The sequence below is a fragment of the Limanda limanda genome, chromosome 23 (assembly GCF_963576545.1).
Source record: "Limanda limanda chromosome 23, fLimLim1.1, whole genome shotgun sequence".
NCBI lineage: Eukaryota > Metazoa > Chordata > Actinopteri > Pleuronectiformes > Pleuronectidae > Limanda > Limanda limanda.
This window is the reverse complement of record NC_083658.1, coordinates 10,081,001-10,096,353: the sequence shown is the minus strand read 5'-3', so window position 1 is coordinate 10,096,353 and position 15,353 is coordinate 10,081,001. Positions and strand designations below refer to the sequence as shown.

At 41.9% G+C, this 15,353-nt stretch overlaps 1 protein-coding gene and 1 long non-coding RNA gene across 5 annotated transcripts in view; both read right to left on the bottom strand.

The window, feature by feature from the left end:
* LOC132996841 (peripheral plasma membrane protein CASK) overlaps nucleotides 1–9,221 on the bottom strand; it is a 34,961-nt gene extending 25,740 nt beyond the window's left edge. For all 3 annotated transcript variants that reach the window (XM_061067206.1, XM_061067207.1, XM_061067208.1), the window contains exons 1-2: nucleotides 8,919–9,221; nucleotides 44–156 (exon numbers count right to left, since the gene is read on the bottom strand). In XM_061067206.1, the coding sequence (XP_060923189.1) occupies nucleotides 44–156; nucleotides 8,919–8,983 (178 nt within the window). In that variant the 5' untranslated portion in view covers nucleotides 8,984–9,221. The remainder of the gene's footprint in view (nucleotides 1–43; nucleotides 157–8,918) is intronic.
* Nucleotides 9,222–12,125: 2,904 nt separating this feature from the next.
* LOC132996815 (uncharacterized) lies at nucleotides 12,126–15,353 on the bottom strand. 2 transcript variants are annotated; one of them, XR_009677136.1, is made up of 4 exons: nucleotides 15,121–15,353; nucleotides 13,175–13,338; nucleotides 12,511–12,621; nucleotides 12,126–12,386 (listed from the first exon to the last, which is right to left on the bottom strand). It is a non-coding gene; the product is annotated as an uncharacterized LOC132996815 (long non-coding RNA). The 2 variants fall into 2 exon arrangements; XR_009677137.1 differs by lacking the exon at nucleotides 15,121–15,353 and adding an exon at nucleotides 14,859–15,088.

Below are 15,353 nucleotides of genomic sequence, written 5' to 3'. Positions count from 1 at the left end.
AGTGACCACAAGATTTAAACGCAGGTCTGCTGTGTTTGCTCACCCTCTGTGCTGAGGCCGGGGCTGGAGGTGAAGCTGGCCACGTCCACGATCTTTACGGCGAACTGCTGGCCCGTGTCCCTGTTGATGCAGCGCCGCACCACGCTGAAGGGACCCCTGCAAAACAAAGACACGCTCGAGTTAATCGCAGACACCTACAACAACACACAAAGCACAAATCTCTGTGCACACATGAGTCCTCGGATTCAAACACACAGGGATAGCTTGCGCTTGGCGGAAACATATGTGCACATAATCACAGGCGCACAACCACACACACACAGCATCCGCGTGCAATGGGCAGACACAGTGCAGTTTTTAGTATTGTGGATTTACAGTGGGTGGTTAATGCATCGTAACCTCCGTCCTTGTGCCAGTGGGAATTATAGAGCAGTGGTGTGCTGCACAGCTGTAAAGGCGAAAATAAAAGCTTTATTATTCGGACCTGAGTGAGGGAGACCTACCCTTCCATGTTTATTTCTGTTGAAAGGAGGTGGCACTAGGGCTGACATATGGAATATAGATGACATCACCACCTTTGTTCAACAGTAGTGCTCAAGATTGTGTGTTAAAGATGAACACAGTGACTTCACAACCCAAGAGGAAGATTTCTAATAGATTTTTTGTTGAAAGAAATAAAATCTAAAGCACAGGCATAAAATATTCTGAGTTTAAGACACTTTAAATCAAATACACAATTAATCAAAAATGTATGTATGAAGTTAAATTTTCTGTAAAGTGATTAACCGCTCAACTACACCCTGGTCTGTTGTATACAACCCTGGTCTTCACTACAGACCGTAGACTGTATAAAAAAGGCAGACAACGCGTCTCCACTCCGTCCTGCTATCCAGAAATGAAGCCAAGACTTCCAGGATGCAAACGCAGCCATCTCGCGCAATCTGAGCCAAAGTAGGAGGAAGCGGAGACTCCTTGTCCAGCCATGCTACAGACCTATTCACACATGTGTACTCAAACCAAATAGAGTGGCACTCCACACAGGACAAGCTCATGTGCACATTGTAATACGTTTTATTTCCACAGTCTCCCAGATGTATTTAATAATTATTTCTCACTATGCCAAAGCAGCGAGCAAGAGATTAAATCAGTAGCAAAGTGGCGGGAATGAATACTGAAAGCCGAGACGTTGCACTCCTGGCTCACTGAGTTACACATACACAGACACACACACTAAAACCTGCCGTGTTACAGCTGTCTCTACTTATCCCAAAGTCTACAATGCTTAAAGGCGGCACCAATACTACAGGAGACGCGCACACATCAACAGATGACACAAACTTTAAGAAGCAAAGTGGTGGACATTAACAGGCTTAAACCTAATTAGCTAATGAACTTGCCTGAGCCAAAGCTACAGTAACAGCAACCCACTTTACAGTTTGTTCAGCTGATTCCCTCAGTCACATCTGCTGTGATGATTAACCCAAACAAACGTGGGGAGCTTGTGCACACACTGGGTCGAGGACCGTAAAAACACGACACTCTTCCATTCGGAGACTGCAGGAATCCTGAAGACGATCTGAAACCCCCCGTGACCTTTGCCCTGCTGGGTTAATGGCCTGTAACAGCTGGGTTTTCCATTAAAACAGAGAGTCTTGGGGGTGAGGGGTGTGATTTGAGTGCACGCGGTAGCTTCCGACACCCCCGTTCTAACTTTACAATCTTTTCACATCTGTGTTTGACTGGCTCGACTCCAAACCTTCACCAGAGGCTTCTAGCTTCATGGATACAAATGATGCAGTGAGGGTACAGCCGTCTTGGCGCAGATCTAATGTGTGTCAATAAAACTCATTACCACCATTAACCAATGAGGTGGGGTGGGGTGATCCTGCCAGGTTTTATGCATTAACCCCATTTGTAATCTTGGGTGTAAATGCAAGGGATCTGCATGAAGAATCAATGCGTGAATGGGGGTGAGGGAGGGGGATGTGGCCACTGTTTCATTTAATAAATTAAATTGAAATTGAAGCATTAAATGACCATTCATCCTCGTACAGTAGCTATTATAGAGGCATTAAAAGTACGAGAGAGACCAACAAAGAGCGAGTGTGTGTGTGCGCCTCAAAGCGAGGGAACCGAAGAGGCTGCATGCTGCACTGACATCACCACAGCTGTGCTGAGTGGGCTCATACAAAACGCCCACACATGGCTCACATCCGACAGCGGCGCACATCAAACATTAGCCCGGAGTGGCAATCTCTGCAGAGTGCTCATTGGTTCATTTCAACTCTCTCCTCCGTGTAAATCAAAGAGTGGAAGTTGGGTTAGATTTTTAACATCCTCGCTGGCCTTGAGCCGAATTTACGCCGAGATCTGCGTTTTTTTTCCCTCTCTCCTAAACAGGGCCAGGGCACATCTGTAGCTGCAGACTCAACATCACCAGTAATGCTCTCCTGAGAGCAACTAGCTTTGCTTAAAGCAGCATTTTGCTCCTCAGCTGTGGCCAGCAGCTAGTATAATTCACTCGGTTAGTCTGTCCTAAACATTTTGGGGGGAGAAATGTTTGTGCAGCTGTGAGATACAGGAAAATGGTTTGTAAGAGTTCATCAGGTTTGGAAACTACTGGTGCTGCTGGGCTCTAATACCAAGTCAGGTAAATTGCATCTCATCAGGGTTTGCCACAAGGTAAATTATCATCAGTCGCATTAGCTGCTTTCTGACTAATTTCCGCCGTCCATTGCTCAGAAATTTTACAGAAATGTTCCTGCCATCCGCCTTGTAAAATATCTGGAATATGTCAGAGTATTCCCATGTGAGAACACAAGGAAACGTCGGCAAAATTCATAGCGAGCTAGTGAATGCGTTGATGACGTTTCTAACATGCGACGGAGGTGAAACTCGAAGAATACAAATATCTCAGAAAAAGAGGAGCCATTCATGTAGGTGATGTCAAATTGGAACGACAAGGAGAATTTCTTATCTCTAAAAACCACACTGCATCTACTTTACACATATCATATCATTTATAAATAATGACACAATGAATTCAATAGTGAATCCTGATCAGTATGTTTTTTGCAAAGCTGTGTTTACATCTATGTCTCTGAATTGTTCAATGTGACCTACTGTGACAACTCAAGCATCTGATCGGAATCTAATGCCTCTGTATACACACAGTTGACGGTGGTCTTTTAATGAGCTTTTACAGATGTACGTGCTGTGAGAGCAGACGAATGCAGTCGATGAAAGAGATTTTAACAGACTGACTCCAGGATAAGTACTGTTTGCCCTACTGCCCAAACTGTGCAAACTGCAAAGCTGTTAATTTAACAAGTTCAGCAAAGTTCACTTCAGTTCCACCACGGCCTTTGAATGTCTAAGCAACAATAATCCAGAGCACTTCCTTCCCACTTCATTGCAAATGAGGGGAAACAACCCTTTGAATATTAGTGGGGGACATTAGCATTCAGGTTGCAAACTGAAATTTAGAGCAAAGATGCCCTCCGGAGTTTCTAAAGCTTTGGCAGTAAATCCTCTCGCATACATAAATCAGAAGAGGGTCCAGGTTTGTAGAGTCTGGCCCTGTAGCCTGAAGGAAGTTTCAACTTTACACCATCCATTCACAACTATTGATCCGCTGTGTGTGGGAAGCTGAAAGCAGGAGAACCGTACATGGAGGGGAAGGTTAATATTTAGACAGAGTAATATATTGCACAGGCCGGGCAGAGTAAAGAAAAGCAGTCTAAGCTATAAGAGACACAACATGACTTCACTACCAAACCAAACGACCTGATAAGACTTTATAACGGTACATTTTGAGGGAGGAAAACGTGGCTCTCGGCATCTTCCTTTCGAAAACAGATGGGAATCTGACACGTTTAATAATATGATACTTTGGTGATCCCAGCAGGAATTCAGTGATCCTGCTTCAGGACACTACAGCTCAGTGGATGCTTGCCAAGCTGGGGGCTTTAACCCTGGGTGTTTCCAGCTGAACATTCTCTGCAGCCCATTTACATACAGGAGGGAGCTAAATATTAGAATGATCCAACTTACAAAGTACACCTAAATCACGACAGAGATGAAGTAACACCTTTGACACAATTTCTTCAGCGAGTGAACATAATAAAGCTGCACAAAGGCTGCAGAGGTGAGCCTAATAAAAAGGAACATCAGTGAAAACATTGCCCACATCTAGCTTCTTTAGTGTGCTGATGTGTGACTCGCCTCCATTCTTTACCATTGTAAATGTAATATTTAAGAAAACTCCAAGCTGCACTACCTTTAAAACATCTTTATTAATATTAACATAGCACGGTCATACTAAGTCAAAACTCTGATGCCTCAACACGAAACACTTGAGAGTTTGGGTTTAATATGACCCTGCCGTTTTAATAAAGGCCTTTGACTTCTCGACAAGGAGAGTGCCATGTTTCTAATGCAAAGAGCACCTCAGACGAAACAGAAAAAACATTTGGTAAATTTAAGATGATCTTAAAGTTTTTTATTGTTGGTTTATTTCCTACTGTTTTACTGTGGGACACATTGATCAATCGCAAAACAAAAGATTATTTTCAATAATTTGTCTTCTGCAGGCCTAAAATATACAGATTACAAAACCAGAATAATAGCCCTCACATTAGCATCTGAAAATAACTTTTTATATACACATACTGCAGACTTTAGATCATCTGACAAATCAGTCACCATTTAGAGTCCAATACTCTAAACTCTGCCAATTCATGAATTTAGATATATTCTAATAACTTTAGTTGCAATATCGGTTCTGTGCGATAATAAAGAGGTTACCACTTTCCTATTAGTCTGGTATTGACTGGTTGTGGATTTTGTCTTGGTCAGTAGCTTTGCAAGTTAAAACTGCAAAAATAAAAAAAGTGACAGCTACATTTTAATTTCCTTGCGAGCACTTTGGGTTTCTGTCAGGGGAGACACTATCATTGGAGGTCTATAAAACAATCAATTAAATTTAAATTTTAAATGTTGTCCAAGGAATTTAATTATCTAACCCAAAATAAGCCAGAGGACTGATCACTTCATTGGTCTAGAGTGAGTTGCACATCCCAATATCCTTGGCTCTAATGAGCACCCGAGGGCTGGTATAAAGAGCACTGTCTCCAATAGCGCTTCTCAACAACCTAAGTCCTATTTAAACAGAATCACTCCTGACAGAAATGGATTAAATTGCTTCGGTGCTTTGCCAACACTTCAACTAAAGCTGAAATCTCAAAAACAGGCCTGTGGTTAGCACATTATGTTCGAGTCACATCTTCGTCACGTTTTCTATGTAAACTACAGGGTCTGCACAGCCCTCTCCGTTCAATAGCCTGTGTCGTCTTTCACTGGAGTTTATCACGCCAGAAATTGGATTGACACCTGACCTGGCGGATCTCCCTCTACTGAAATAAGGTAAGTATAACCACGGGGGAGTTGAATGGACATTTATATGCACGCTATCTAAAATCACACATATTCAGTGTGTAATTTTATAGGAATGTTCCAGACACGTATACAAGTTCTTACACTTGCCGTGAAACTTTAAGCCCTGGTGCATCAGATCTTAAACATTACTTAAAGTTCTTAATGTTTTTGACTTATTGTGCTGTGGTTTCTGGAAGCACACTAAGTTCCCTGCACTGCAAGCAACACAAAAGCACACGTTTGTTGTAAAATAATGAGGAAGGCGGCAGTGCTGAAACAAGAGGATCCCGGTGGGTGAGGAGCCTCTGTTGGCACTTCTGTGTGTGCCGTAAACACAACCGGAGCTTATAATAATCACAGAAAGCGGTTACATCTTGGAAAAAGTAATCAAGACGAGAAAAATACCATCAAAAGGAGAAAGTCAGGTCATATTAAATCCATAACTTCTTCTAAAGTACTTACGAACCGTCTTTCAGTAGAGATCACCCAAATCATGGCTCTCTTTACAATCCTACTTTCAAAATAGATGATTACTGAGCAGGGAAGTGCTCCCCCCAGCGCTCTCAATCCCACCCAGCCAGACTGCTCCTCTCCAACACAAGCCGATCAGGGACAATAATAGACGACTTCTCTGAACAACAATAGAAGACTGACGGAGGGGCAGGCCGGATAATAGGGTTTATGTACAAGTTTGAGAGGCGCTGGGGTTAAAGGTCAACGACAGACACGCTTGCTACAGCGGCACAGACGTCTTCAAATAATGACACAAAATAATTGGGACAATTCTCCCGTTTTATGGGGGAAAAAAACAGTAATTACTACAAAAATCATAGGGATGAGTTGATTGCAGCCACTAATGATTAATAGAGCCTGACAAATATCAGTTGGCTGATAATAACGGCAGATAAGAGCCTTTCATAAACATATAAATGATATGAGCCAATATAAAACTAGTTTTTGTAGAAAAGATAATGCATTTATAATTATAACATAAAATATATATAGTTTTTTTATATATTTCAAGTTTTTTATTCATAGTTATTTATAAAAAATGTATAAAGTTAATGGTTAAACTGTAATAAATTTATTTCTAAACAGCAGCACCGAGATCATAAAATAATGTCACACAAATCGCTGTAGACTGTACAGACTGCAGAAGGGATTGGTTTATTTGTGGCTCTGCATTTGTTTCAATGTTAATTCAAGTTTGGGGGATTTGGTTGTATTTGCTTTTTATTCAATTATTTATTGTTAAAATTATGGTTAAGCTGTAAAATATCAAGCCTCAATTACATGTCCTTGCCATAATGGTTTGAAAATAACACCTACAGAAATAATTCCAGGACAAATTGTTTTTGATAAAAATAATTAGCCGATTTAATCGGTATTAGAAATGTTATACTCCGTAATACAATGCGGCAACTATCTATTTCAGTCAGACTTTAATGATTCCAGTAATTTTTCATTTTTGCACCCTGAAAAGACTGTTTGGCGAAATTCTTATGTTTATGTCTAATTGAAAAAAGCCAGTTGTAGCAACCAATTCAGTCGGAATCGAAAAATGATTTACTGAATTTCTTTCAAGGTGGACAAACATGAACTAAAGAGGTATTTAAAGCCCGGAAGAGGCGATAATTAACATCAGATCATCAAGCAATTTAAAGGAATAAATTAATTTTTATCCTGCCTTCACTCATTTTGTGTAAATCTGGTTGTCTTCAGATACAAAACTTACTTTGGCTAAAATGTAGGAGAAGGTATATCCTCTTACCAGAAACTACAATAATAGAATATGGTTAGGTGTTGGCTCCCTGTGGCCATAGAACATTTTAACTTTGAATGAATTATCATCCTCAGGTTCTGCTGTTTGTCGTGTTGACAACAACCTACAGTGGTGCCCACATTAAAACATGAGGTTACAAACAAAGTGGGAGAGTGCTGCAGCCAGTGTCTGCTGGCATTATTTATATCCTTAGCCTCAGGGCCATCCCATTCCCAGCTCCACTTGTCTCCATTGATCTGCCTCAGCCTCCCTCCAACCCCAGGACTGAGGAAAAATGACCCCCCTGTCCCTCCAGCACTCCTGCCTTTCTTCCTACAACACATCCCAAGACACCAGGTCTCAACACACTTGATCCATCAACTGCAGTTTCACAAAAGAACTGGCAGGATAAGAGGGATTTTGCGGGATTTACGGTGACATAAATGTGGCATCTTGCTCTTCTTTAGGAGAGCTTAAGATATGCTCGGGCCCAGACTACTGCTCACTCGTGTATTACTCTTCTACTGACTTGTCTGGACTGTGTCACCACACCTACAGAGCTGCACTAGCTTGGATATATTTACCTCTACAACTGTGGTCCATGCAGGAGCACCACACAGGTTTTACCATGCAATTAACATAGACAAAATACAAGATGTGGATGATAAAATGGCTTAACACGCGTCGGACAGCTGACAGCTAACTAAAGAAAAGTTGCATGTTATTTTGTCCATGCCAATCATGCACAGCATTTGGTGGATGGAAAGACAATATTTCCACTTTCCAGTATAAACCAATAACAGTGATTTGTGCCGTCACTAACGTGTCTAGTCCGGCTCCTTGTATCCGTTGCTGGGACTTCAAGGTAGTGGTCCTGGACCAGCCATCTATTAGTAACCAAGGCAACAGGAATTCCCGGGATAAAGAACAGGGCCTGGGGGTCTAGAGAGAGCGGGCCTCTTTGCCCTACAACAAACTTAATGGATGCTCAGGTTTGCAATAAGAGAAGTGTGCAGGGGGGAGGGGACTGACGGGTAGCCCGGGACTCTGATGGGCCTGTCAGCCTTCCTGTCTCACTTTCTAGGAGGCATGGAGGAGCCATGTCTGACCACACAGCAGAAACAGAAACAGTTTTCAATATTATTGGCATCTTGTGGTGTACGTGCCCCTGCAGGTGTGCTGCTGCCTATGAAAACACAACTATCTGAATCTGTATGCAGGTATGGCTACTGTCACACAGGAGGATTAGAGGGAAAATCCAGTGTGCAAATCACTGAACTCGTGCATATGCTTCCTCCACTGCAAAAACTGATCATGCATTTCATCACCAACAGCAAGAAACGGCTAAATATTGTAGAAATACTGCAAAAACTCTAATCAGGTAAGATCATGTCTGATATGCAATGCAGCAGCCTTGCAAATTTATTTTTCCTTCATGGAGGTCATCAAAACACGAAATCATGGGTTTTCTATTAAACCCCATTCACGGTTAAATTGCACTTTTGAGGACTAACCTGGCCTCACCCACCCAGTGAACTTTCCCCTTGAAGATCCTGCAGGCCTAAACGCCACAGCCGCCACATTGAGCATGGCCCCTGCAGCTGTGTTGTGTGCGTGTGTGTGCGTGTGGCAAAGGGTGGAGGGGAATAATGTAAACACACAAAATAGCCAAATAAACAAGACAAGCCCAAGTGTGCATGCATGCATTGCCAGTACTTACTTTCCGATCACCTCGCACAGCTCGTAGACATCCTCGAACAACACGTCGTCGTCCGCCATGGTCATGCAGGTAAAGGAGGATGCTCTCCTCGGGAGGTTTGGGGGGAATCAATAATAACGTGGTTCTCCTGCTGAATGGTGATGCTGCTGCACACCGCTGGCGATTCAAACCCCCTCCTCCTCCAAAATGTCAGTGTCAGGGTGAGAAACCACTCGAGAGAGGCCGAGCAGTCCGAGTTGCCCAGCTAGCAGCATTAGCTCGCGTCTGAGGCTGTCACTCCCGCGGCCCCACCTTCTCCTCTCCTCCCGGTAGCCTGGCTAGCCAGCGAGCTAGCTCAAGCAGCATCCACGGAGCCGAGCCCAGGGCGTGGAGGTGTCCTCGCTCGTTTGCAGAGGAGAAGCAGTCCGCTCTGCATGCCTTGCTGCCGGGTAGTGCCAGGTGCGAAACCCCCGCGGTAACATCCACAGGCACGAAGCCGAGACGCTCCCCTTCTTCAACCCGCAAGCTAACGGGGGCTCTGGAGAAAATGGTCGGCTAGCCTGGTTAGCAGTCGACGGAATCACCGGTTGGTTCTCGCCGTGGACACCCAGTCGTCTCGGCGACGGCTTATCCCGGAGGAAACGCGAGGGGACCGGGGTGCAGTGTGCTTCAGCTTCCCGGGCCCGAGTGGGAGAGCTCCGGGCTCATGTCGACGACGGTGTCCGCTGCACGCACCGTCCGTGCCGGGTTATTCGTCAGGGCTCCAGCGCAGCCTCCGCTCCGGTTCCCGTGCTGTGGCTCTCGGATGCTGGCTGGCTTCGACTGGCTGCCCCCCCACCGACTTCCAACAGGCACCAGGCCCCGCCCTCTGTCGTCCAAGGAAACTGGTGCAGCCGGAGCCAAAATGGCGTCCCCCCTCTCCGTTCGGCAACACGGGCCCGAGCCAAGATGGCGTCCCGCGTGGCGTCAGATTTAGTCTCAGTTTCCTAATCACCTCCAGCGTGCCCGGCGCATGCGCGCAGCGTCCAAAGCCCATCACCTTACGTCAGCCTTTCCCTTGCTTATCTCCATCCTTTCAACATGCAGTTTTATTCCTCTCTGAATACATACCCTTCGTCAGTAATAACCTGGTCCCAGTATTCTGCCTGTCAGCCACACCAACACACGTTTTACTGCATTTCACCTCACACAGAATATAAATGTGGAAAATTGCAACATGCAGTGATTCCCAAATTCCCATGGGTCGTTAGGGAGGTTCCCTCAGCAAAGTGAGGGGCAGCGTAGGTTCCATTTAATAAGATAATGATACAGATGGGATTGTTATGATGATCAACTTTAATCACTGGCCTCTGTGTGATTATAAAACCAATCTGAAGCATTTATTCCACAATTTAAGCAAAGCGCCCTGAAGGCATTAGATGTGATACGTGTGCAATTTTACTTTGAGTTGCTTTATCTCCACGCTATGTATCTGCAGGTGCAGGATTTCTGCAGGTGCATGGACGCAGGTGGTTTCCTCAGGTGTGGGAGGATGAACCCTGAGATGTGTTGATGACGCCACCTAGAGGTGATGAAAGGAATCATACACCTCCTACCATGCACAGCGGGAGCACAGAGTGAAAGGTGGAGAATAAGATAAGACAAGACAAACAAAATGTAGAGATGACATTTTGGACATCCTGGTTCTGTAACCAGTGCTTCTGTACCCTTAAACACAATTATCACTCAATATAATTTCAAAAAGTGAAATAAAGTGTCTGTTTATTTTGCCACAAACACACTATGAAATAAATGTTACTTCTAATATATCAGAAATTTGTTAAATAAAATTTAATTTTAACATGATTTAATGAAAACTGAAATTAATATTTCAAGTATCTGTGACACTGACACCATCAACGTTGACACAGTAGCGCAAACTGGTTGCAGCACAAGGGGGTCATGTAATAAGAATTCAAATAATATAATAGAAAATACATATTAGAATAGAATATGTATTGCAATGTAGGATGTTCTATAAATATGCAATATAGAATGTGATATGTGATTGTGCCGTTTTAAGGCTTTGTGCATTCTGATTGCTGGCGACCCAATGTTTGAAGGTTTGACTTATCAGTGTAAGAATATACTTATAAAACATCCTATCTATTTCGTTATTCCAAGGGAAAGTATATATATAAACACTTCATAATCAGGATGACTTTTCTCTCAGGTGAAGAAACGAACTAAAGAGAAGAACTAACCAAAACAAAGTTTGAGTTGAGACCCTATGGTTCAGACACGAAATAAATAAATGTGTTTTCAGGAAGAAAGTTGAACCTGCAGATGGGGATAAACAAAGACATCGAGTGCCACTAGAGTGTGCTGTTCTCAAATGGCACCCTCTGCAGTTTCTATGGCGCTGTAACCCTTCTGTTCGTCATCTGAGAACTTCCCCCATTGGTTGAAGCCCACTCCAGCAGGTACCAATACCACGATTGGCCGTTGATGTGGTCATTTTAGTGTATGTATGGCAGTGCATGTGCTGTAAAACAAGCCTTCTGTGCAAATATGCTTCCAAAAACATACTGATGCATACACACAAGCTTTCATAGATATTAGTAATTAGTAGACAGAAAGAATAAATGACAATACGGTGAGACAAAAAGAAGAGTAGAAATGAAATGAGGGAAACACCGTACATGGGGAGGAATGGGAAAGTGCACTGTTCCCATGGTAACTGGGAGGGGAACTGTATTGTGGTGGCATGTAGAATCTGCAGTTTGGGAAGCGTGTGCACACACCTATAGAACCTTGTCTTGTTTTCTTAAGAGGATGCGTTGAACTGCAGTCAAGTAAATTATAAGATATATTAATTCTCAACAGCTGCAAATTTAGCCATGACCGCAATACATCTACAGTATTTTACCTTACTAAATTCTAACTATAAACTAATCTTTGTTTTGGATTAGGTTTGTTTTCCACAAACAGAAGTTCTAATTATTTTGGTGGTTGTGTTACTAATTTTTTTATATATATATATATATATATATATATATATATAAATAAAAAAAATGTACTTCCTTCCTTTAAATACTCTTGCATTCCTATGCAGTTGCATTTTTATATTTCGTTCCAGGGTAAACTGTGTAAAGTTGATAAACTTGTACAAACTGTTAAATCATATATCAAAAATGTGTCAATTCTCCATCAACTGCCAAGAAACATGATAACAATAATAACATGCAATTGGACAATCAAACTTGCTTTATTCAAACTCCAATATTTGACAGTAATTGGGTTTTGCTGTGTTGTTTTCTTTAACTAGTCTGTGTTACTTGCATCGATGAAAATGGTATTCAATTCCTCCCAGTTTCCAGAAATTAAGCCTTGGTCTAGCGGTAAGGATTCCTGGTTTTCACGCAAATAGATATTGTGTAGAAACATCATCCACGTATCCTTTCTGTACCAAGGACGTCGGCGACGACCAGACATCAGCTTCTTCTTTTCCTGGAATTACACAAAAAAACTGTAAAATCCAAAGTACCTGTTATACTAAGAGAGGAAGCTTCAACAAGTTTATAGAGAACCATTTCCCCAAATCAGTTTTCAAAATGTAAAATGTCTGATCTACCTCACTTCAGATGAGCTAGGGCTGACAGGGGGGGTGCTGCAGGGCCCGGGGTTGCCATTCTGTGTCAATGGCATCCATGACAAGATCCTCAGCTCTCCATTGTATCTGATTCTGTAAAAAATTAATACACAAACAAATCCGTCGTCAGGAGGCATGCAACAGTGACATGGTCACGTGTTTTCAGTTTAGATTTAATTTTGTTTCTTTGAGTTTGATTTAATTTCATGAATTTGACCTTTTAATAAAAAATATTTCACACTTGATTACAAACATCTCAGTAATAAAGATAAAAAAGTATTATTACACCCTTATTATAAATTATATTTAATTATAGACAGATAACCAAGGAGACTGTACAAGCATCTATAAATCATCTATGAATAAATAATTAAAAAACACAATAAATGGGTCATTCTAACCAAAACAACGAGGGATGGACTACAGTGAGACACGAGAGGCAACGTTGGGTTTGATATTCTCACATAAATAAATGTTCCATAACATCAAGACTCATTAGGGTTTCAACAGATTCAATGTGAGACTTTAAAAGACCCTGATGAAGATGTGAGGGACTGGGAGCATCTGCAGTAAACACACCTATAGATGGATCTGTGGGGGGGTCTGGTGCCGACTGGGGGGTTGTTTTTTTGTATTTAAATATCACCTTTCTAGCATTGATGACCACTAGCGGGTGTCTGGAAAGAGAGGAAGTGGGGGTGCTGAACGCACCCAGCTCTTGGGCCCGGGGTTGCTAGGCCCATTTATTTTGGGCCTGGCAGTGTCAATGGCATCCATGACAAGATCCTCAGCTCTCTATTGTATCTGATTCTGTAAAAAATTAATACACAAACAAATCCGTCGTCAGGAGGCATGCAACAGTGACATGGTCACATGTTTTCAGTTTAGATTTAATTTTGTTTCTTTGAGTTTGATTTAATTTCATGAATTTTACCTTTTAATAAAAAATATTTCACACTTGATTACATACATCTCACTAATAAAGATAAAAAAGTGTTATTAAACCCTTATTATTAATTATATTTAATTATAGACAGAAAACAAGGAGACTGTACAAGCATCTATAAATCATCTATGAATAAATAATTAAAAAACACAAAAAATGGGTAATTCTAACCAAAACAATGAGGGATGGACTACAGTGAGACACGAGAGGCAACGCTTGGTTTGATATTCTCACATAAATAAATGTTCCATAACATCAAGACTCATCAGGGTTTCAACAGATTCAATGTGAGACTTTTAAAGACCCTGATGAAGATGTGAGGGACTGGGAGCGTCTGCAGTAAACACACCTGTAGAGGGATCTGGGGGGGGTCAATAATTAACATAAATGGGTAGTTGACAAATAAGGGTGAAACAGTATTTTTTTAATAAAGTTCTAATGAGGATTACAGTTGTATGAAATTATAATGTTCAAATGCTGAATTTTTTTAAACTGCTAGTGTTCCGTGGATTTTTTGTATAATTTCATTGTGGTGTGACTGGCCGTCACACCGCAGGACATTTTCATCCTTGTGGCCATTTTAAGTGATTGCTATACAAGACTGACCTTAGCCATTATGCTAACTGAATAATAACACAGTTTAACCTTAATATGTTTAATTAAATAAAAAATTTGTACAATTTTTTAAAAAATTTGTACAATTTTTTTTCTTTCAAATTTTTAACTACAGCCGTCACCCTAAAGGACTTTCAAAAAATGACACATTCATTGTCTGACAGAAAGAGTGACATTTATGAAATAAATCAGAGGTTAACAGTCACCTTTCAACATACACAGTACATTCCAACATCTGGGGGGCTTCCTGGTAGTGGGATAAACTAAAGGCCCCTATAGTTGTCCATGTAACTGCAGTTTCAAAAGTCGGATTTTCCATGTCACGCCACAGGACAGCATCTGTGTTACGAAAGTAATTTCGCTGTAAAAACTAATATACTAGTTTTGTGCATATCGAAACCTAGTATTAATAAAGTCATTATATACAATAAAATGCCAAGGCAGTTATTACCTGCTCCAGATATTTCTGGTTTATTTTGTTAATATGTAAGTTTAATGCTTCACCTATGTGACGGTCACACCGCAGGACATTTTGCGTATTCACCTTAAAATATAATCAAAACATAACAGATATTTCATACAAATTCATAAGTTTAAAACAAAGTACCATAATATGCATCACATCCATGTGTTGTTTAAGGGGTTAAATGCATCTAAATAGACATTCACACTTAGTTACAGAAAAATCATGCGTCATGTCATCCACCCATATACAATAAACTTTACATAAATTAAACAATCTACACAAGATATACATAAACTCACACACCTCCAGTTGTGGAAACAAACCGTGTCTGCATGAAGTTGCTGCGTGCTCATGATATACCTAGCTTAACTTAGCTTTCAGCTAACAGCACCATGTTAGCTAAGCATGCTAACAGCACCTAGCTTAACTTAGCTTTCAGCTAACAGCACGGTGTTCGTTAGGTGTTCTGTCCCACAAATGTTAACTATGTTTAGCTTTGCAACAGTTCAGATGTGTGTTGTGCCGGGGGTCAGAGAGTGATTCCCCCGGAAGTTACGCAATTTACCTGCGAGCACGCCATCCAGCTTCGGGAGCCACGCCAGGAGCTAAGTGGCTAACACGGGGGAAGTGGACAGCCTTCACGCCAGCCCATCACGCCAGCTTACCTCCTCATCTGATATCGTCATATCAACAGACTTTCACCGTAACGGACGACATGGACAACCCGAGTGAGCTCAGCGGCAAGCTCCGTGTGCACGCACGCATCACGTGCATCATCCAACTCAAAGCATTGTTGCC